Source organism: Hyaena hyaena, unplaced genomic scaffold (assembly GCF_003009895.1).
Source record: "Hyaena hyaena isolate Hyena2069 unplaced genomic scaffold, ASM300989v1 scaffold_127, whole genome shotgun sequence".
NCBI classification, from domain to species: Eukaryota; Metazoa; Chordata; class Mammalia; order Carnivora; family Hyaenidae; genus Hyaena; species Hyaena hyaena.
The window spans coordinates 2,627,693-2,650,794 of NW_024080758.1; the positions used below are offsets into that span (position 1 = coordinate 2,627,693).

The 23,102-nt window shown below is 50.3% G+C and overlaps 1 protein-coding gene across 3 annotated transcripts in view; it reads right to left on the reverse strand.

The window, feature by feature from the left end:
* Positions 1-1,263: 1,263 nt before the first annotated feature.
* SMYD3 (SET and MYND domain containing 3) overlaps positions 1,264-23,102 on the reverse strand; it is a 695,636-nt gene continuing 673,797 nt past the window's right edge. For all 3 annotated transcript variants that reach the window (XM_039237506.1, XM_039237507.1, XM_039237508.1), the window contains 2 exons: positions 20,156-20,264; positions 1,264-1,984 (listed from right to left, as the gene is read on the reverse strand). In XM_039237506.1, the coding sequence (XP_039093437.1) occupies positions 1,883-1,984; positions 20,156-20,264 (211 nt within the window). In that variant the 3' untranslated portion in view covers positions 1,264-1,882. The remainder of the gene's footprint in view (positions 1,985-20,155; positions 20,265-23,102) is intronic.

The window sequence follows — 23,102 nt, forward strand, 5'->3', positions numbered from 1 at the left end:
CCCCTCTCCCCAGACTCTGGGCTGGCCTTGGGAATGGCTTGGCCCATGGGATATTGGTAAATGCGACACAAGTAGATACAAGAAGTGCTCGCACCCTGGGGCTTGCCTCCTTGTGCTCCTGGAGTCCCGCGGCCCGGTGCACAAGCCTGGCCACCCCAGTCAACCTCGTTTCCCCAGCTGACCCACGGGCAACTGCAGACGGTGGCGTACCCAGCCAAGGTCAGCCACGCCTGGGCCAGACCAGGACTGTCAGCCCCAGCGCTAATGTATAGAATCATGAATAAGTGTTATTTTGAGCCACTGATACAAATACACCAAACAGTATGCGTTCTGAGTACTAACTTACTCAGTCTTTGTATTGCCTTTTCCTAAAAATACAGTAACCATTCAATATGTATTTGTTGAATTGGGTAGAGTTGGTTGTTCATAAAGACTGAGATGAAGCCACTCTCTCAAGGGGACTCAGTAAGTCAGGAGGGATTCCAGAGCGCTGACGCTGGGCCTCAGTTTTCTTACGTATAAAATGGGCTTCAGAATACCTACTGTGTCACGCGGCGGTGGTTATTAGAAGCGCCACGTGCCCCGGAGATACCCGTGATACTTGACTGCGGCTGGAGCAGAGGCCCGCTGACAGCAAGGTGCCCAGTGCCCTGAAAGCCCGACCCTGAGTGCATTTCCACGATCAGAGCAATTGCCAGGCACTGGGCCAGTGGACTCCGGCTTCCCTGCCGCAGAGTAAGGTCGGTCCCTTCCAGCCTGATCGGGTGTCCCCGTGTCACTCTGGCAGCGCCTGGCCCTGGCGTGGCCACGTGGCCGGAGGCCCTGTCTCTCCCTGCACGAGGGGCCGTGACCCCATTGCCCAGAAGCCGCTCCTTTCCTGGCTTGTGGAATACGGCGCGGATGGGGGGAGCCTCCCTGGGAACCCCACCGCTGCCGGAACCAAGAGCTGCAACTCCTGCCTGAGCCCCATCTGACCCAGAGGGACCGAACTGCTCACAGGGCCACGGAGCCTTGAAACAAATCACCTTTTCCTGAATTTGCCTGATGCAGAAAGGCGGAAAAGCAAGCATGGGATTGGGAAGTGAGAGGAGGCGGCACAATCAAGCCTGATTTGAGCTGTGTGCAGGCTGAGGGAGCCCCGAGACGCGAGCCACACGCCAAGCCACAGATGGAGGGATCGCAGAAAAAAAATTCCAAGTGAAAAAAAAAAGACCTATACAAAGGGTTACAAAATGCACAGAAGAGTTATACACAGAGCTGCAAGACATTTGAAGAAAACATTTATTTTCCATGAAGACTTCCTGTGCTTCTCTAATAACACCTAAAATGACTTCTTTCTAGGACTCGGGATAGAACTTTCTGTATTAGAGGTGTAGTGGGGAGTAATAACGGACACACATATCATTTACTACAAACAGTAAAGAAAACACCTGAAGTTCTGCTTTCTTGACAAAATGGACATTAAGTTTTTGCTTGTAAAAACATTGACCAATTATCCCCCAGATATCGAAGGAGGAAGTTCGACTTACTCTGCCATGCTTTTACTAGAACGTTCTGGCTTTCGTGTTGAGCTGTTGAACATTATCGTCGCCAACGAGTAAGCGAAGCAAAGAATGACCAATGGCAGATTCAGCCAACCTTTTTGTATTTATTATTATTGTGCTTCTCTACAACTAATGATTCTTGTGGTTTGCATGTGGTGTGTCTGCCTGTTTACCCACACACACACACAACACACACACACACACACACACACACACACACACACACACACACAGCCTAGCGTTTGCGGCGGGGCGGCCGGCACAACAGGGCGGCGTGGGTGACCTCCACGAGGCGTCCGATGTGGGTGTGAGCCGTCCCTGCCTCTGCCTGTGCCCCCTTAGGATGCCCTTATGTGGGCATCGCATTCTTCTAAGAGCAAGATGAGGTCTTCGATCAGGCTGTGCTCTCTGCCGTGCGTCACTCTCATAATATCAAACGCCTGTTGGAGAAAGAAAGAAGATGGATTATGTTAGAGCAGGCGGTTAGGTAGGGTTAGCAGGATGCCTGGAGGCCCACAAAGGGGGGGGGTCATGGCCAGCTCTTCGAGGGGGCGGTTAGAGACCTGCCCGGGCACCACTCCAGAACAAAGCCACAAGCAACTGGATCAAGCCAGGCAGGCCCAAGACGGAGAATGCCAGAACCTCAAACTGCATAAGGGAGAAAGGGCACGAGACCCTGCTCCCAAGAGATCCCCTCCTCCAGTGAGAAGTAGCCCACCCTCCAGTTAACAACCATCAATACGGGACAGAGACCTGAAGCCCGGCACACGCAGCTCTCCCCTGAGCTCGCCTTCGCTCACATCTTGAGAACACACACTCCCTTTAATAGACTTTCCTACTTGCTCCTCTCAACCTGTGTGTCTGGTCTGTCCTTGAATTTTCTCTTACGGTGAGACCCAGAGCCTTTAGTGACACCCTGGGGACAGGCCGGGTGGAGGCCTCAGGGTCCAGGGGTCTCCAGGGTCCAGCCAGCAGCATCTTGACCTGAAAGGAAGTGGGCCCCTCCCCGCTCATCTCTTTCCCATGATGCTTAGCAGCGTGGAGAACCCATGATCTGCAGGGTGAGCAGTGCTGTGAGTCCCCAAGCCACACAGTAGGGGCAGGTGAGTCGTTACTGTGGTGTTTGTGGACAGCACACTCTCACCGAGTTGTGCCAGGTGTGGTGTCCAACAGCAGCCTTCAGGGGTTGTTACTGCAGGGGCCATGGGGGCTTAGGCTCAAGGATAACCAGTAAAAATGATGAAGTAGTGTTAAGGACGAGATGCATGCTGCCATCACCTTAAAATCAAGCTTCATTGCTGCTGCTGCACTCAGCTCTCATCTGTGTGCTGTGCTTATGATGTACCTGCATTTTTATATTCTTTTCACATCCTATTACAGTGTCAGCATTTGGACAGTCGCTTCTTCCACTCCCCGTGTCCCATTCTGCCTCTGTAAGATTTCTGAAATCTGGGTGGGCTTGTGGCCACATCAGTAAGAAGAGGATAAGGAACACATCGGCTTCCAAGGCCGGGTTACAAAGGCCATGCAGCCCCTGCCTCGTGCTCTGGTATGTTCGCTCCTGCAGACAGGAGTCGCCAGGTTGTGAGGAAGCCCACGCAGAGGCCGTGTGCATGTCCTCTGGTTGACTGTGCTCGCCGAGCCCATCTTTCGAGACATCCTAGCCTAGGTGCCAGAAACATCTGGACGTGTCCGGGGGTGCCTGGCGGGCTCAGCTGGAAGAGCATGCAACTCTTGGTCTCAGGGTGGTGAGTTCGAGCCCCAGTCGGGTATAAAGCATCCAGGTGACTCCAGCCACTGGCCAGGAGACAGACAGCTTTCCGTCTTCCTTGCCGAACCCCAGACATTGTAGAAATGAGGCAAGCCGTCCCTGCTGTCATCTGCTTCAATTCCTGACCCACGGAATCTGTGTTGGTGGTTTTACTCTGCTAACCTTTGGGATGGTTTGTTATAGAGAATGATATTTGTGCAGGGAAAGTCATCATGAGCTGCCCAGGAGGGGGCCAGCAGGAAGGGAGGGGCACGGGTGCCTCGTGCTGAACGTGGATGTGTCTTCACAGGGCCATCGGCCTTGGCTGTGAAGTGTTACCAACCAGGGGACCTCCCAAGAGACACTAACGCCCAGACCGCCCCCCCCCAGGTCTAACCAAACCCTGCCCTGGGGGGTGAGGCTGGGCTTCGGGGGATCCTAATGTGCCCTTGGGGTTGAGAATGACTGGTACAGTACGCGCTCAACAAACACCAGCAGCGATTTATTATTCCGTGGTAATTTATAGCCAGCATAATTACCATGTTAATGGCTGTGTACAATTAATTCTATCATGTTTACAGACCATAGTTCACTAAGCTACTCTTGGAAATTTAGATCACTTTCAGTTTTTGACAAAAACTGGTATGACATAGATACTCCAACTTTTGCCTTTGCCGAATATTGGCTTAAGATAAATTCCTAGGGACTCCTGGGCATGAAGAGAAATTCCTAGGGACTCCTGGGACCTCTGCAGAGAGAGACGTAAACGCTGGAAAACTACGGGGTCGCATGCTCAGACCCCTTCCTTCTCTGGGGGAGGAGACGGAGAGCCCGGGGAAGCTAAGCGGCCAGGCCCGGGGATGCTTCCAGCATGTGCTCCTGGCTCCTCGTCCTGCGTCCCCCGCACGCTGCGATAAAGGGAAAGAGGCAGGCAGAGGGGTCTGCGTGGAGCTGCTGGGGGGGAGGAAAGAGACCGGAAGGGGAAGAGCCGCCAGCTGGGGCCCGGGCTCCAGCCTGGAAGACAGCAGTGCTCCTCACGGAGTCCAGACGCCACCCTGCAGACCGACAGGCCCGTCACCCGGTGACATCCCAGCTGGGAAACCCAGAAGGTTCTGATTACCTTGAGTGGGCCTGGCCTGGGGGCGGGGGAGGGGAGGAGGTGGAGGCAGCCCCCACCCTGTCCGAAGCCAAGCTGAGATCCCTCCAGACAGATCAAAAACAGAGGTTTGAAACCATTCTGGGAACGAAGGTGTCCCATTTCATCCCCCTGCGGGCTCCGCTCTGGGTCCCCTGTCCATCTAGACCCCTTAGGGCCGAGGCAGAGCGGCCTGAAGGCAGGGCTGCAGTGAGAGACCCGAGATGCGTCAAGTCTTTGAGGGGAGCGCCTCTCACTCGAAAGCTCTGGGACGTTCTCTGCCTTCTGCTCAGCAGAGGAAGATGCAGGGGCCGGAAGCCCGGGGGGACGCCTCTCCCCACGCAGGGAGACGCCCCTCCGCCCTGCCCCCTGACGCGCGGTCCAGACACCGGGCAGGCTCCGGCGGGAGGGCTCGCCTCCGTCCCGGGGCCTCCGCTGGCGGGGCCCTGGCCTTGTGGCCCAGGAGGGCGCCCCGCCCGGCTCCTCTTGCCTTCCTGGTCGTGTTTCCCCAGGTGTCTCCCCCTGAGATGTCCTGTGCTTCTGGCTCAGAGACTAAGTGACAAGTGTCCTCTCCACAGCCCTCTGACAGGGTGAGGCTGCTGTGCACGCCTTCACGCCTGCCTGCCTCTCCTCCCGCCATCGTGTTCACTCCCTTCCCCCTTCCAGCTTTATGTTTTGTTTTCTTTTTTAATTTTTTTTTCCTAAATATTTTTTATTTCTGAGAGAGAGACAGACAGCATGAGCAGGGGAGGGTCAGAGAGAGAGGGAGACACAGACTCTGAAACAGGCTCCAGGCTCTGAGCTGAAAGTCAGCACGGAGCCCGACGCGGGGCTCGAACCCACGAACTGTGAGATCATGACCTGAGCCGAAGTCGGAGCTTAACCAACTGAGCCACCCAGGTGCCCCTGTTTTTTAATTTCTGAGAGCGAGAGAGAGACAGCGTGAGCAGGGGAGGGGGAGAGAGACACAGATCCGAAGCAGGCTTCAGGCTCTGAGTTGTCAGCACAGAGCCCGACGTGGGGCTCGAACCCACAAACTATGAGATCATGACCTGAGCCGAAGTCGGACACTTAACTGACTGAGCCACTCAGGCGCCCCTCCCCCTTCCAGCCTTAAAACTGAGGTCTGCACCTCGAGCTAAGGTTAGTTGTGGCCGGTCCGGCGCCTTCCTGCTCATTAAAGGGGCGGCCCTGCTGGGACAGGCGCCGAAGCGCCAGTGGGAGGCTTGTGGCTGTCGGGCATCGGGAGCCGCGGGCAGGAAGGGGCAGCTGGCCTCCCCCCGGCCTCGCTGCCAGGCCTCCGCGCCTGCTTCCTTACCAGAAGGCCACCACGACCAGCTGGCCTAGAGTCCCCATGTTACAGCCTGACGCGTGGGCGCGGGGTGAGTGCCGACTCTCAGGACTCGAGTCAGAGCTCCCTCCACGACCGCACCATGCGGCCTGCACCCGAAGCCAGTCTCCATGGCCAAGGGGAGGGACCAGAGGGTCCCTGGACCCGGACGTGGCTTCTGAGACATCCAGGGGGAGCTCCCCAGTCACGGTGCTCTTGGTGGCGACTCGGGCAAGGGAGGCGAACGTGGGGCAGGAGCAACCTCCGGGCATTACGTACAAGGCTCGAGACATGAAGAAGAGTTTATGCACAGGGGTGGCTGGACGCAGAGAGCGAATGGGTTTAGCTGGGGCACTGGGCTGATGGGAGGGCTCTGAAAAATGATATGCAACATTTGTCCAGAAGATGACACCAAGAAGTACAAGGACCAAGTGGACATTATAATTTCATGAGGGATGGCGGGGTGGGAGAGAGCAGGCGGGAGAGGAAGAAGTAGGATCCATGATGCGCAGAGTGCGTCCGAGCCCGTGTTGTGCATCTGTGTGGATGACTGTCCCCCGGGTGGACGGGCCGTGAGGAGGGGCACAGGCCTGGCGATGGCCTACCTACCTGGCCCTCGTCTTGGGCGTCAGCGGGCTGACCTGTGGGCTGGGGAACGGGCCCCGGTGATGTAGGACGGGAGCACCCTGTGGCCGTGGGCCCACATCTCCTCGGGGGCCACAGCCCTTCAGCCCAGCGGGACGGCGAGGAGGGCTTTCCCCCCCAAACCGAAGTTACGGTAAATCCCTGACAGACCAGAGCAACTGTTTCCTGTTGCTCTGTGTGTCCCCTCAGACCCTCCCACCTGCCCCGCACGCGCACATCAGACGGAAAGGACAATTTTAATTTCCTGCAGCGGTATATAAAACAGATTAAGGGAATATAAAATTGGAGCCGCTTGCGCTGGGAAAAGCTTATCTCTTTACATTAAATTTTATTTTTATAATTGTAGCATTTAAAAAGAGCCTCCACATCATCTTCCACAGAGGACTCATTTGAAGCCCCGAAGGGGGGTTGTCGCCCCATGTACTGACTCTAAATGTCACACGAGAAATGGCAGCACTGACTGACTGCCACAAGACATGCGTGGGTCATTCAGGAATAAAGGCCGGGCCCCAGGACTGATTTCAATCTCATCATATCTTTTTTTTTTTTCCCTGAGTAATTTTTAAATTGTGGTCTTATGTTAAATAGGTGAACTCAAATTATGATTTAAAGTTGCAAACAATACTTTCTTATTAATTTTTAATACAAATATATTAAGCTTATCAAGGATCTCATTTACTCTCTACCATGAGCCTGAGGGAATCTAATAAATGACTTCCCCAAGTGTGATTTAAATATGGATTTAAGATCAGAGGGAGGGGCGCATGGGTGGCTCAGTTGGTTAAGCGTCCGGCTCTTGATTTTGGCTCAGGGCATGATCTCATGGTTCATGGGTTCGAGCCCCACATCCTGCTTTGGGGTTCTCTCTCCCTTCCTCTCTGTCCCTCCCTCCCTCTCCCTCTCTCAAGATAAACTTAAAAAAATCAGAGGGAAAAGAAATGTGTGCATGATAAGGAGCTCTAGGATCACATCACAAGAGGAGAAAATGCAGGTTTTCTTATTCTGCCCGTTTTGGGGTTGAAAGCAGAGGGGGGTGGGGGAGGGGAGTATAGTCTGAAGCATCCAAAGTAGGAAATGTAAGCAGCCAGACCTGCAACACATCTGGAGCTCCGAGCTCTGTACAATGGGCAGCAGAAGACTCCGCAGCCTTAGGTGACGCACCCGAACTCCGTACCCTGCTGACCCTGCTCTGGTCTACACCTCGAATAACTCAGCGTAAGGGTCCACTGGATGGACCTGTCCTCCTGGGAGGGAAAATTTCCTTACTGAAAATATCTATCCACTCAGTCACTAAATGTCGTCTGCACAGCTCTAATGAGCTGGACTTGACACAGCCAGGAGACAGAATCAGAACAGGGCCGTCTGTGATCAAGGGAGATGGAAAGTGCCAGGTGTCTGGGGAGGGAAGGTCCAGCTGCCCAAGGGAGCCTCTGGAGGGGTTACAGGTGTGGTGAGCTCAGGGCTGTGTTTTCCACTGGTAGTAAAAGAGCTGCGCTATGTTGTTACGTTTAGCTCATCAATCCAGTGCGTATTTATTGAGCACCTGAGAAACCCTGAAGAAGTCATGTCGCCTCTCTGAGCCTCAGTTTCCTCAGTTAAATAATGAAGATATTGGGATAATTCTAGGGGCAAACCAAGTCCCAGACAGAAGTAGGTGGTGTGGATTTGGCTTTGTTCCAAATACTGTTATTGATTTACAATTTAATTCTATATGGTCAGAGAGTTTACTTTGTATGACTTGAATCCTTTTATTCTTGAGACTTGTTTATGGCCCTGCATGTGGTCTGTGTTGGTGTACAGTCTGTAGACACTTGAAAAGAACATGTATTTTGCTATTATTGGGTCGAGTGTCTTATAAATGTCAGTTACATCCTATTGGTTGATGGTACGGTGAAATGCTAGATTCTTGCTGATTTTCCGTCTAGGTGTTTGGCCGGTTATTGATACAGGGGTGTGGATATCCCCAGCTGTACTGGTATCCACAAGCCTATTGTCTGTTTCTCCTTTCGGTTATATCAGTTTTTGTTTCCCACATTTTACAACTGAGTTTTTTGATGCATACATATTTAGGATTGCTATGTCTTCTTGGTAAATTGAACTTTCTGCCATTATGTAATGTTTTGCTCTGTGTCTAGTAAAATTTTCTTTGCTCTGAAATCTACCTTATCTGATATTAATGTAACTACTTCTGCTCATATGTTTCTTTTCCGTCCTTTACTTTCAGCTTCCCTATATCGCTATACAGACAACATACAGTGGGTGATTAACAAAACCATTCTGTTAATTTCTGTCATTTAACTGGTGCACTTAGACACTTTACGTTTCCTACATAGACCACTTACATAATCAATGTAGTATTCTATATCAGGGTTTAAGTCTGCCATTTTATTTATGTTTTCTGTTTATTCTGGAGTTCCTTTATTTTAGAATTCCATTCTACAGAGATTTAGCGTGTATCTCTTCGTGGAGCCTTTTTAGTGGCCGCCCCAGGTCTCACATTACATATACATAACATCACACTGTACTGGTGTCTCCGTTTTGTCCATTCAAATGAAGGCTTAGAAGCCTTACCCCCTTTATGTCTTTTACTTTCCCTTAATTGGAATATAACTGTTCTAAAAATTTCTACTAAATGCATTCAGAACCACATCACACAGGCTTATAATTTTTCCTTCAACTGTCAAACATGGTCTAGAAAACTCGAGAGGGGAAACCTATTTTATTTATCCATATCTTTGTGCACCGTGTTCTTCCTTCCTTCCCGATGTTCTGCGAGTCCTCCTTTTATCGTGTCCTTTCTGGTTAGAGGACACCCCTTTAGAACAGGCCCACCACTGACAGGTTCTCACTGTTCCTTCATCTGAGAAGGTCTTGATGTCCCCCTCATTCCTGAAGGGTATTTTTGCCGAATGTAGGTTTTGGGGTTGAGAGTTATTTTCTTTTAGTCCTTGAATAATCGTGTTATTTTCATCTGCCTCCATGGTTTCTGCCGAGAAAACCACCATCATTCAAATTGTTTTGTCTTTAGTTTTCACAAATTTGACTATGATGAGTCTCTGTGGATTTCTTTGGATTTTTCCTACTTGGTATTCACTTCGCTTCTTCAATCTGCAGTTTAGGTCTTTTGCCCAATTTCAGAGAGTTTTCTATCATTATTTCTTTTTTGTTTTCTATTTATTTTATTTTGGAGGGGGGGAGAGGGGCAGAAGAGGGAGAATCTTTTTTTTTTTTTTAAATCTTTTTATTTATTTCTAGGAGAGAGAGAGAGAGAGACAGCATGAGCAGGGGAGGGTCAGAGAGAGAGGGAGATACAGACTCCGAAATAGGCTCCAGGCTCTGAGCTGGCAGTCAGCACAGAGCCCGACGCGGGGCTCAAACCCACGAACCGTGAGATCATGACCTAAGTGAAAGTCGGACGCTTAACCGACTAGGCGCCCCAGAAGAGGGAGAATCTTAAGTAGGCTCCAGCTCAGGGTGGAGTCCCACATGGGGCTCAGTCCCATAAGCCTGGGATCCTGACGTGAGTCAAAATCAAGAGTTGGACACTCAACTGACCAAGTCATCCAGGCACCCCTACCAATTCTTTTTTTAAAAAAAATGTTTCAGGGGCGCTTGGGTGGCTTAGTTGGTTAAGCGTCCGACTTTCACTTAGGTCATGATCTCGCGATTCGCGAGTTCGAGCCCCGCGTCGGGCTCTGTGCTGACTGCCAGCTCAGAGCCTGGAGCCTGCTTCAGTCTGTGACTCCCTCTCTCTCTGACCCTCCCCTGCTCACACTGTCTCTCTCTCTCTCCTAGAAATAGATAAAACATTAAAAAAAATGTTTCACTGTGGTAAAATATACGTAACATCATATAAGTTACCACTTTAACCATTTTCAAATGTACAGTGACACTAAGTGCACTCATATTTTTGTGCAGCCATCAGCACCATCTGTATCCAGAACTTCTGCATCATCCCAGACGGTAACTCCCCTTTCCCTCCAGCCCTTGGAAACCATTATTCTACTTTCTGTCTCTTCACTTTTGGCCCTCTATGTCTCTCATCTAAGTGGAATCATACAGTACTTGTCCTCTTGTATGTGGCTTGTTTCCCTTGGCATAATGTTCATCCGTGTTGTAGCATGTGTTAGAATTCATTTTTATTTTAAGGCTGAATAACATTCCATTGCACGTGTACAAATCCCACAATTTATCCATTCATCCATTCACGTTTCCACCTTTTTGCTATCGTGAATAATGCTGCTAGGAACTAGGGTACAAATATCTGTTCAAATCCTTGCTTTCAATTCTTTAGTGTGTCTACCCAGAAGAGGAATAGCTGGATCCAGTGGTAATTCTGTGTTTCCTTTTTCTGAGGAACTACCATATTCTTTCCCATAGCAGTTGCACAACTTGGTATTCCTCCCAGTGACGTACAGGGGTTCCAATTTCTCCACATCCACACAGACTCCTGTTTTTTGTTTGGTTTTGATCATAGCCATCCTAAAGGGTGAGAAGTGATAACTTGTTATGGTTTTCGATTTGCATTTCTTGAATGAATAGTGATGTTAAGCATCTTTTCATGTGCTTTTTGGCCATTTGTAAATCTTTTCTGAAGAAATGTCTCATCAAGTCCTTTGCCCATCTTTAACTGGGTTGTTTTCTTGTTGTTTAGTTTCAGGAGTTCTCCATATATGCTGGATTTTAATCCCTTATTAGATATGTGATTTGCAAAAACTTTGTCTTATTCTGTGGGTTGCTTTTTAGTGCCCCTTCATACATAAAAGTTTTTTAATTTTGATGAAGTCCAATTTATTTTTTCTTTTGTTGCCTGTGCATTGGTGTCATACATAAGAAATTGCTAAGTTCAATATCATGAAGCTTTTCCTCTACATTTTCTTCTAAGAGTTTTGTAGTTTTAGCTCTTATATTTAGGTATTTGCACCATCTTGAGTTTTTTTTTTTTTTTTGGTAAGTGTTAGTAAGGGTCCAACTTCATTCTTTTACATGTGTGTATCCAGTTTTCCCAACATCATTTGTTGAGGAGACTGTCCTTTCCCCATTAAGTGGTCTTCGTACTCTGGTCAAAAATCACTTGAACATAGAGGTGAAGGTGTGTTTCTGGGGTCTCTATTCCATTGGTCTATATGGCCATCTTTATGCTGGCACTACACTCTTTTGATTACTGTAGCTTCATAGTAAATTTTGAAGTCAGGAAGTGTGAGTTCAACTTTTTTCTCCTTTTTCAAGATTATTTTATCTGCTGGGGTCCCTTGAGTTTCACATGAATCTTACGACAGAGTTTCCTATTTCTAGAAAAAAAATCATTGGGATTTTGACAGAGGTTGCACTCACTCTGTGGATTGTTTGAGTAGTATTGACATCTTGTGTTTTCCAATCATAAACATAGAATGTTATTCGTTAATTTAGGTCTTAATTTTTCATCAATGTCTCATAGTTTTCGGTGTATTACTCTTTTACCTCCTTGGTTAATTCCTAAGTATTTTGTTCTGTTAGATACTATTGTAAATGGAAATGTTTCCTTAATTTCCTTTTTGGATTGATCACTGTCACTGTATAAGAACACAGTTGACTTCTGCATGTTGACTTTATATCCTGCTGAGTTCATTAGTTTTAAGTTTTTTAATGGAATATTTAGGTGTTTCTACACATAAGATCATGTCATCTGTGAAGAGAGACAGTTTTCTTTCTTTCTAATTTGGATGGTTCCACCATTATTTCTTCAAGTACTCTTTCCACCCTCATGTCTTTCCTTCCTCCTTCTGGGACTCCAATGTCGGGTCTTTGTTACCGGATCCCACAGGTCCCTGAGGTTCTGTTCAATTTTACCTTTTTGTTTTTCAGTCATTCCCTCTGTTTTTGAACATTGGTAGCTTCTCTTGTTCTGTCTTCAGGGTCATTAATTCATTCCTCTGTCCTCTACATTCTTTTGTAAAGCGTCAGTTGGTTTATATTGGTAATTGTATTTATCAGTTCTTAAATTTCTATTTGCATTTTAATATTTTTTGTCTCGTTGCTGAGATTTTCTATGTTTTGATTTGTTTTGAGAGTGTTTCATAATTGCTCACTGAAGGATTTTTATAATGGCTGCTTTAATACATCCATCAGATCATTCTAACACCTCTGTTAGCACCTGCTGATTGTCTTTTCTTTTTTTTCCATTAAGATTGAGATCTTCTTAGTTCGTGGTCTGACCAGTGATTTTTCAATTCAAATCTGGACATGCTGGATATTCTGTTGAGATTCTGAATTTTATTTAAACCTTCTGTATTTGGCTGGCTTTCTCTGACATTGCTCCAGTAGGTGAATGAAGAGATAATAATGGGGAGAAAACACTGCGAGGTTGAGTCTGTGTTCCCCACTTGGCTCCTTATTTGTACTGAGCTTATACTTTCTGGTAGGTAATTTCTGTTTGTTTCCTTTAATATGACTTAATCACTATACTCTCATTTTATTGACCATTCTGTTACTTAATTTCTCTTATTTTGGCTCAGAAACATACACTTGAAACTAATACTCTCTATATGGAGGTCAGTAGAGGCATTCAGATAAAGGGACATTCAAATAACTCTGTGAAAGCATCACTGATGATTATGGCACAAATGTCTGTCATGCTTTCTTGCCCTCCCTCTGTCCACCCTGCCCTCCCACATGCTAAGGAGGCTGTGGGCCCTTACAGAGTCCAAGGAGAGGCTCCAGGCAGCCCCGGGGTCCCCTTTCCCCACCCAGTGTACAAGCTGTTGTGTATAGGTGCGTTTCCTCTAACAAGTCAGTGGTTCTCACCAGATTTCTCAGTAAGGTGATCAACGAGGTTAGCAGATTAAGGAACAGGAACAAGAGAACCGCGTGCTCTAAATCAGCCGCGTTGGGGGCTTAAATTTAGGGTGTAGACAGGAGTAGTCTATACCAGAGGCCAGTATGGCAGTGCTTTCAGCTTTCTCTGGCCGTGTCTGAAGAGCTAAGAGCCGTGTGGGATGGAGAGGGGTGTCCGGACTTGTGGCCTGTGCTAAAGAGATCCTCAAAATGTAAAATCTTCATCAATACGAAATGAAAAGGGAAACAATATAGTGTAAGGTAAAACGTTTACATCTAAATAAAAAATGATAATTGAGGGAGAAGAAGTCTGTTTTTTTCCCACCTGCTTTGGGCTAACAGGAACCGCCCACGGGCAACGGCTAACGGGCATGGCTAAGAAGGCAGTTACCCCGGCCCCAGGCGGGAATCGGCAGCATGCAGAGCTCGCCGGGCAGAAACAGGCTCATGGACAGGACAGCCCAGGGACAGGACAGCCCAGAACAGGGCGGCTGCCCCGGGGCTCCAAGAACTCAAATTAGATGCTAACAGAATTCTTCCAAGAAACAAATGGAAAAGAAGGGAAACAGATCAGACACAGGAGACGGCAGGAGAGAAGCACGGTGAGGGGACCCCAGGACTGTCCCGTGGTGGCGGCAGCAATCGCAAGATTTGCACTGAGCCTGCTGGAGATGAGAGCCCACTGTTGGGCCAAGGGGTCCCTTTCTTGAAGGAGGCAGGCCGGGTGGAATCTGTCACAGATTTCTGTTTCTGAACTTCTCTCTCATCTCTGCTCCAAAATCAGTCTTTGACATGCTTTTCAGGCCCTTTCGTCCTATTCTTCGCAGAGTTTCTGAGAACGAATATCTAGGGATGCTAGCCTAAAGAACACCAGTTTCTCCCCTCCCTGGGTCACCTGAGCCAGGAGAGAGCTGGGAAGGGAGGCTTTCTGCACAATGAAGCTGGCCCGCTCCTGCCTAGACTCCGGGGTCCTGTGAGCTTGCGGGGAAATGGATGTGTGGCCTGAGTGATACTGTACTTTGTAATACACACACACACACACACACACATATAGAAGGGGGAGTAACTTGATCATCCTACCCTCTGACAGAGCTTCTAAAACCCTTTGGACTTTCCCAAGTGCCAAACGGGTCTCTTGTTACGTTAATAAGGTGACTTTCCAGAAAGCACCTAAGGCTGGGGGCTGGTTGCCGGGAGAACGAAGCATGTGACTGACCTCTAGGAGAAGGGAGAGGTTGGAGGCTGAAGACTTGCCAGCAGCCAGTGATTTAATCAGTCGCACCTGGTAATGAAGCCTCTATAAAAACCTCTGTAGAGGATGGGGTTTAACACACTTCTGGGCTGGTGAACACATGGAGATGGAGGGACAGTGTGAGCTCCGAGAGAGCCGTGTCCCGAGCTTGCCCTGGGCCTCTCTTCTGTCTGGGTGTCCCTGACTTACAGCCTCCTACAATAAACCGGTGATGTCATAAGCAAGCTGTTCCTTGGAGTTCTCTGAGCCCCTCCAGCAAATTAATTGAACCTAAGGAGGGGGTCCTTGGGATTTTCCACCTGTGTAGCCTGCAGTCAGCAGCTCAGGTGACAACTGGACTTGGCATCAGCATCTGCAGTGGGGGGTGGCCTTGTGGGGCTGAGCCCCTAACCTGTGGGGTCTGATGCCATCTCTGGGTAGATGGTGTCAGAATTCAGGACAGCCAGCTGGTGTCCCAGAATCCCTTGCTGGCGGAGCAAAGCCCTTGCCACCCGAACTGGGTGACCAAACCCTCACTGTGCTAGTAAATGGTCAGAAGGGTCCAGACAAGATCTGGTCTGCTAGCCGTAGACATGTTAGCCGAAGGGACAGGCCCAGCACTCTCACACACTGCCTCAAGAACCACTCTTCGGGGCACGTATTATCCCCATTTTAAAATAAGGAAACTAGATTCCGAGGGACTAAGAGACTCGCTTCAAGGCACGGGACTGTCACGTGAACCTCCTCACTTGAGCTGAGCGCTCTACCGGGTGACACTGCCCGGCCACATCTGCATTCTGGTTGATAATCAAAACCTGGTAAGGGACTCAGTGACTTCCAGAGCCGAACAGGAGGTTGGGGTCCGGCCGTGATTTAACCCCAGGCCTCAGGGCCGACCTGGAGCTCTCAAGGTCCGGGCTGGGGTTTACCTTTGGTCTCAGGAGGAGGAGACACCAAGACAGTTAACAGAGGAAGTTTCTGGAGGTGAGGGGTGCTGCAAGCAGGATGTGAGGAAGGCAGCATGGAACAGGGCCAGTGGGACGGAGTAGGGCAGGGAGTGTCGCCAGGCTGCCGGCGACGGCCACAGTGTTGGCGCAGCCCACGTGACCCCGTGAATCCACATGTAAATGTCTGCCTGGGGTCCCGCCTCTGCAGCTGAGGCTGCGAGAGGCCTCCCTGTGGACTTGTGCACAGAGGCAGCGCTGCGATGAATGAAGAGATGTGCGTCGCCGCCGAGCTGGCGTCAGGACCGCAAGGGGTTTCTGCACACGGGGTCCTTCGGAGGAAGCTCATCTGTCTCACTGGCTGCTTGGAGGAAAAGACGACCCTTGGATTCGGCCTGGATTTAGTGACTTGTTTACACGTTTGCCTCCTCCCGTAAATTGGAAGGACAGCCCTGGGTCTTATTCAGGTTAATACAAGAATTTCATGGACATTCTAGCTAAAGAAACTAGACCCGGTTCCACCTCAGTGTGACTCCAGCCAGGCTCCCGAATGCCTGAGGGCAAGAAGCAGGGGGATAGAGGATCGGAAGCGGGCTCTGCGCTGACAGCAGGAGCCCAGTGTGGGGCTTGAACTCATGAACCGAACGGCGAGATCATGACCTGAGCTGAAGTCAGACGCTCAACTGACTGAGCCACCCAGCCGCCCCTCAGTTTTCAAATGGGAATGAAAATATCTGTGCCGCTGACCTCATCTGTCATGAGAACCTGGCAAGACCAGGTACAGATGAGCAGTATTGATACTTTCGAGTCCACAGAGATATACAGGATTAGTTTGATCACTTATAAAACGACCTGCAGGGGACCCTGGCTTGGGTCCATCACATACATGAGAAATTTCCTCCACATTATTTTGCTGTCAAAACTTTCACACAGTAGACCGTTGATATGTAGTTTTCTGCCTAAGGGATCTGACCAGCTGCCATCTATCAGCCAGTCCAGAAAGGACAGTCTTCTCTGAGACTGTAAGAGACGGCCAGGTGTTCCTCCGTCGGTCTGAGTAAAGGTGTCAGACAAGGTAAGGAGGACAGGAAGTGCCCTGTGCCTTCAGGAATCCCAGTGCTCTTCCTGTCCACCATGTCGTATTTCAGTGAAAGATCAGGAAAGCAAACATAGCTAGTAATTAAATAAGCAAATAAAGAAATAATCCAAAAAAACCAGCACTAGGGATAAATGAAAAAAAAATTTCATTTTTAAGAATCCCGTAAGCAGTTTGTTACTTTTCTCCTCTAAATGTGGGCAGCCGGCCATGTCACAGGCCAGCCCCTGGGCAGCTCCCTGAGAGACCCCGAGGGAGGGCCTGGGCCTCTCCGCTGTCGCTCTTCCATGGACCAAGCACAGGCCCTGGTTCAAGCGCACCCGTAACTCCGCATGAGGCAGGCCTCCCTGAGACCCGCCAGCGCCTGGGCCAGGAGAGCACATCAGCGCTGCATGGGGGGGAGGCCGAGGTTCGGGGGACAGGCACTCTCTGCTGGGGGTCAGGGGGAAGGGCCAAGGCAGCAGTGAGCCGCTGGCACCGGGGGCCCATGGAGGGGGTGAATAAACATTGATCTTTCTATCTTCCTACATAGGCCGGCTCTCCCGTTTGGTTTCTCGGCACTTCCCTGACCTCTCTCCCACCACCCCTCCTTCCTCCAACAAGGACTCCTCCTAAGTTCCAGGTACCTGGTATGGCCCCGACTGGTTACAGAGGTAGGCAAAGTCCTTGGTCTCCTGGGGACATCGGGGATACCTCGTTTTCCTGCTTTATTGCGTTTCCCAGGTACTGTGTGTGTGTGTGTGTGTGTGTGTGTGTGTGCGTGTAACTGAAGGTCTGCGGCCACGCTGTGAAGCAAGTCTGTGGCTGCCACTTTTCCAATAACACTTGCTCACTTCGTGTCTCTGGGTCACATTTTCTAATTCTCACAATATTTCAACTTTTTCATCACTATTGCATCTGTTATATGATCTGTGAGCAGAGATATTAACAGTTACCATTATAATTGGTTTGGGGCCCCACAAACCATACCCACATAAGACACATAATAAATGTACTATTATATAAATAATACATATCATGTGTGCTCTGACTGCTCCACCAACTGGCGTCCCCTACCCCTGGCCTCCCTGTTCCCTGAGATGGGGAATTAGGCCAATTAATAACCCTACAGTGGCCTCCGTGTGTTCAGATGGAGGGAAGAGTCACACGCCTCTCACTTTAAATCAAAAGCTAGAAAGAAATGGTTAAGCTGAGAGAGGAAAGCATGTCAAAGCTGAGAGGCTGAAAGCCGAGGGCTTCTTGCACCAAGCAGTCAGACACACTGTGCATGCAAAGGGAAAGTTCTTGAAGGAAATGACAACTGCTACACCAGTGAACATGCGAATGACAAGAAGGTGAAACAGCCTTACAGCTGATGGGAAGAGAGTCCGGGGCCTGGACAGAAGACCCAACAGCCACGACATCCCCTTAAGCTGGAGCCCGACCCAGAGCAAGGCCCTGGCTCCTTCCAGTGTGTGAAGGCTCAGAGAGGCGAGGAGGCTGCAGAAGGGGAGTGTGAAGCTGGTGGAGGCTGGGTCACAGGGCTTAAGGAGAGAAGTCGTCTCTGTACAAGTACAAGGTGAGGAAGCAGGTGCTGACGGAGAAGCCGCAGCGAGTTTTCTGGAAGGTCCCGCTAAGAGAATTAATGAAGGTGGTGACGCTCAACATCAGATTTTCAATACAGACAAAACAACCTTAGACTGGCAAAAGATGCTATCTAGAACTTTCATAGCTAGAGAAGTCAGTGCTGGCTTCAAAGCCTCAAAGGACAGGCTGACTCTCTCGTTAGGCACTAACTAAACTAGTGACTTTAAGTTCTGACCTACTACTTAGAAAAAAAAAGATTCCTTTCAAAACATAACTGCTCGTTGACCTTGTACCTGGGCACCCAAGAGCTCTGATGGAGATGGATAATGAGATTAGTGCTGTTTTCATGTTTGTTAACATCTATTCTGTAGCCCACAGATGAGGTAATTTTAACTCTGAAATCTTATTATTGAAGAAATACACCTTATTAGGCTAGAGCTGCCACAGATAGTGATCCTCTCATGGATCTGGGCAAAGTAAAACACCTTCTGGAAAGGATTCACCTTTCTATTTCACCTATTCTAGATGCATTAGGAACATTTGTGATTTGTGGGAAGAGGTCAAAATACCAACATTCACTGGGGTTTGGGAGAAGTGGATTACAGCCTTCGAGAAGCCTTCGGGACGTCAGGGGAGGAAGTCCCCGCAGATGTGGTGGAAACAGCACGGAACGGGGACCAAGAGTGGGATCCGAAGATGGGACGGAGGGGCTGAGATCTCATCATCACACTGAACGGAGGAGCACACGGTTCCTGGAGGAGGAACGTCCTCCTGGTGAAGACGCCGTGAAGGTGGCGGAAGTGACCGCGGAGGACTCAGAACGGGACACCGGCCGGGCTGAGGCGGCGGCGGCGGAAGTGACCGCGGAGGACTCAGAACGGGACACCGGCCGGGCTGCGGCGGCGGCGGCGGAAGTGACCGCGGAGGACGCAGAACGGGACACCGGCCGGGCTGAGGCGGCGGCGGCGGGGTCTGAGGACGGACTCAGCCCTGAAGGAAGTTCTACCACGGGTCCCATGCGGTCAGGCTGCACCGCGTGTTCCAGAGAAATCGCTCGTGAGGGGAAGAGTCCATCGCTGAGGCCGACTTGTCTTATTTTCAGAAAGTGCCACGGCCGCCAGCCGGCAGCCCCAGCACCCTGACCAGTCAGCAGCCGCCAGCAGGGAGGCCGGACCCTCCAGCAGCGGAAAGCTCAGACTCGCGGAAACTCAGATGGTTAGCATTTTTTAGCAAGAAAGTATTTTTAAATTAAGATATATATAGATATATATATATATCCATATCCATAATGCTGGTGCACCCCTCCGAGACTACGGTATCGTCTAAACATAACATTCACCTGCACTGGGAAACCGAACAGTCCACTGGACTCTCCTGACTGCGATACTGGCTTTGCTGCGGTGGATTGGACCCCGCCCGTGGCTGTCAGAGGTGTCGCCGCGGGGTGAGCGCTCTGCGGCAGGGTCGCACACCCGGAGGAGCACAGGGAGAAAACTACCCTGCAGCTGGGCCACCCAAGGGGTGGTCGGGTCTTGGTAAAGACCTAAGTGTGACCAGGTCAAGGTGTCCTGGGTGACAGTGGGTGGCCCAGTGTACGCTGGCCACGTGGAGAGGCCGGGGGGGGCGGGGGGGGGCTCTAGGCGGTAGAGGCTGCAAAGCTGGACTGCGGGGAGCGGGGGGGAGGCCGATGTAACAGAGGACTATGGTCAGGATTCTGTGGGGACTGGGTGGGGAGGTCAGCACAAGGGTGGCGGGCTCACATGGACCAGGGCCCAGGTTCAGGGTGCTCTGAAGGCCGGTTGACAAGAGCTGACTGTAAACTGGTGCCGATTTTGGGGAGCTGGCCAATTTTCCCTGGGGGATCTGAAATCAGCCGCGGTGGGCACGTTTATATGACAGAAATGGGCAAACATCACAAACCGTGTGATTTTGGAGCTGGCTGTGAAACATGTACGGGCATGTGCATGTAAGTGCGTGTGTGTGTGTGGTGACACATGTGCCAGGTCACAAGGGGGCACAGGGAGCGGCCCCGCGCTGCGTGCCACCAGGTCTCCCTCTGCGCGCGCTCACCAGGCCCTCCCCCCACCCCGCTCACACTCACCAGCCTCAGGTTCTTCATGGCCTGCGGGAACATGCCCTGGTGCAGCTGCAGCTTGCCGACCTTCATGACCTGCACGCCTCGGACCGGGTGGCTTCCTGGGAAGAAGATCCTGGAAGAAAGCGAAGGGCAAACAGCGTGAGTGGCTCTCACCTTTGCAGTCAGTTCCATCGGGAGACCAGGAGAGGGTGGCCGACCTTGGCTGGACACGCTGCAGCCACCGAGAAAGTCAGCTGTGGGGGCAGGAGGAGGGGGTCTGGCCCTCGGGATGACGGGGCTGGATGTCTAATAAACACTGTGGAAGAGACACAAGGTTGACCGTGTGCATTCCCAGCAGGGGAGGGGTGGAGAGACCAGGTGCATGTCTTAGGGTCACCTCTCAGGACACTCCTGCACCTGGAACAGCCTTGGAGCAGAAGATGGCCGCTAGGTACAAACGGAGTCAGCGAATGTTCACGGCCCCCCAGAGCTGCTACGTGCCCTCTTTTCCCTGCAAAGCCCTAGAATCCCAGTCGTAGGTTTCCTCACGGCCCATCTCACCTGCAGGACCTGAGAGTTTATCACCTTGCCCGATGACAGAGCTGTGTCTGCCGTGACTTCTGTTGACCGAGTGACCTCCATACACAGTGACCTCTCTCCTGCAGAACAGGAGAGGGTGCGTGGCGGACGCAAGAATGGAACCTCAGGACTCTGTTCCAGACCTCGTACCACTTCAGTGTGATTCAACAATTCTATCAATAAAATGTGTACAGCTCAGCCACTTCTGCACCCCCTGGCCCCCCACGCACATCCTCTACCCTTAGCGTCTGCTGAACTGCTGCATGTCCAGGACCATTCCTGGGGCTGGGGGATGTATAGGTCTGAGCGTTTCCCCCAAGGCCCAATAATCCCACCAGACGCAAGACAAACATTCATACGACAGTTACACAATATCACAGGAGAGGGTGTGAGTTAGTGCCCAATGAGGCCTACCTGACAACATGCCCGTGCTCAGCTCAAGGTGGCTGAACTGAAATGAGAGAACACCGCAGTTATGAAGAGAGATTGCCAACTGATGGCTGGTTGGACCGGGAAGGTTTCCTGGAGGAAGGAGATAGGACGTAAACCGGATCCCAAGGATCTGGGTAAGCCTGGCTGGGTGGGGGGAAGGGAAGCGCATTCCAACCAGTAGCATGAGAGAGGGCGCACTCCAGATGCGGCTCATCCAGAGACCCTGGGTTCTGCTCTGACGGTCCCGGCTCACAGATGGCCTGCCCTGTGCCGAGCACTGTTCCAACCACTTTTCGCTCGTGAACTCATGGAACCCACATGTAAGCTCTACTGTGTAACACAGAAGAGCGAAATTTACCAGGAGATGCATATACTCTGATAGGTGTATATAAGCCATTCCCCCTCTGTGAAACTCCACTCTTTCCCACATGAAATATGACACAGAAACTCCTCTCATTCATGCTCTTAAAAAAGCGGAAAGTGGAAAGCAGTACATGAGAGGGAGGTATTTAAATCAATAGAAGGGCGGCCATGCTTCACTTAAAGAACCACGAAGGGCGGGAAGGGGGAAAACAAAGGAGACACCTGGGTCTTGGAGTTTTCTTTATCTCTTGAGGATGCCCAGACATCAGCCACTTCACCTCTCACCCCCGATAAAAGGAACATCATTATCTACTTGTGTGGAAAAGATTTTAAGATTCCCCAGACAAAAAGCTTGAGCACAGGACGCCATTATCAGAAGGTAATTGCCCTGGACACTTTCCTCAAAAGCACACCTGGATTTGGGATTTTATTTTATTGCTATGAATGTGGACTAAATTTAAAAGCCAAAAAGTAATTTTATACTAAAATCATTCCACTAAGTGGATGTCTGTCATTTCTGTTAGCAGACGGAAAATCTTTGGTTCTGTCACGGTACAGAAAGTGGCCCGTGATTATGCAACGACAGGTACCTGCTCTGGTTGCTTAAAGATATTAAAAAAGAAAGTGAAGTTTCATCTGGAGAGAATAAGGAGAAGGTGTCTGTGAGGGGACTTCCACACAGATATTCGGGCAGCCGTGCTGTAGCTCCGGCGGGCACTGTCTATGTGGCCAGATTGCTTCTGGAGGCCTCCCAGCCGCCATATGCAAGAAGAGCCACGTAGCACCTTGAAGAAGAGCGGTGAGGCTCACTCCTGCTGGGAGAAGCTCCCCAGTGAGGGATGTGTGATGGTGGGGACAGACGGGGGCCCGCGGGCCGTCTTCAGTCACCACTGCCAAGCATTGAGGCCAGCTAAGTGCCTCATCCAGAAATGACCACCCTGGGTCACCCAGCAGTGTGGGAGCCACCGCAGGAATCTGAGCAGGAAGGAGAAGGAAAGAGGCACCCATGAGATGCCACATTCTGTGCCCCATCCAAGAACAGTCTCAGCCCTGGAGGGGACACAGTCTAATTGCAGAAATGAAGCTAATAAAACCACGACACAGAGAGGAGTGTGAGAGCTGCCTTAGCACACACACAGGGTTCCAGAAGCGGCAGAGCCCTTGTTGACCCATTTGACATTTTTCATAATAAAAAAACTGGACACTGAGTTTTACTTTCTCACTTTCAGGAACTACGGACTCTGGTAGGTAACCGCCTCAAGTTTCAAAAAAGGACTTGTAAGGAATTCTAAGCCTTATATAGAAATTACTTTGAAACTCACTGGGAGCCGGAGCAAGAGAGCATGAAAAGTCAGGTGGAGTTGTGTGAAGTTAAAACAGCTGCTGTAGGAGAGTTATTTATGCCTTTGTGGTGGGGTGGCTTCATTTGTGATATAACACATTTGTGTTATTTTTTTTTTTTTAGAAAAAAGATCCTAACATCAGGAAGCGAAACCAAAGAAAGGACAGACTATACTGCCTAAGAAATCACTTCAGAACTAGAACTATTTTGGGGCACCTGGGTGGCTCAGTCGGTTAAGCCTCCAACTTTGGCTCA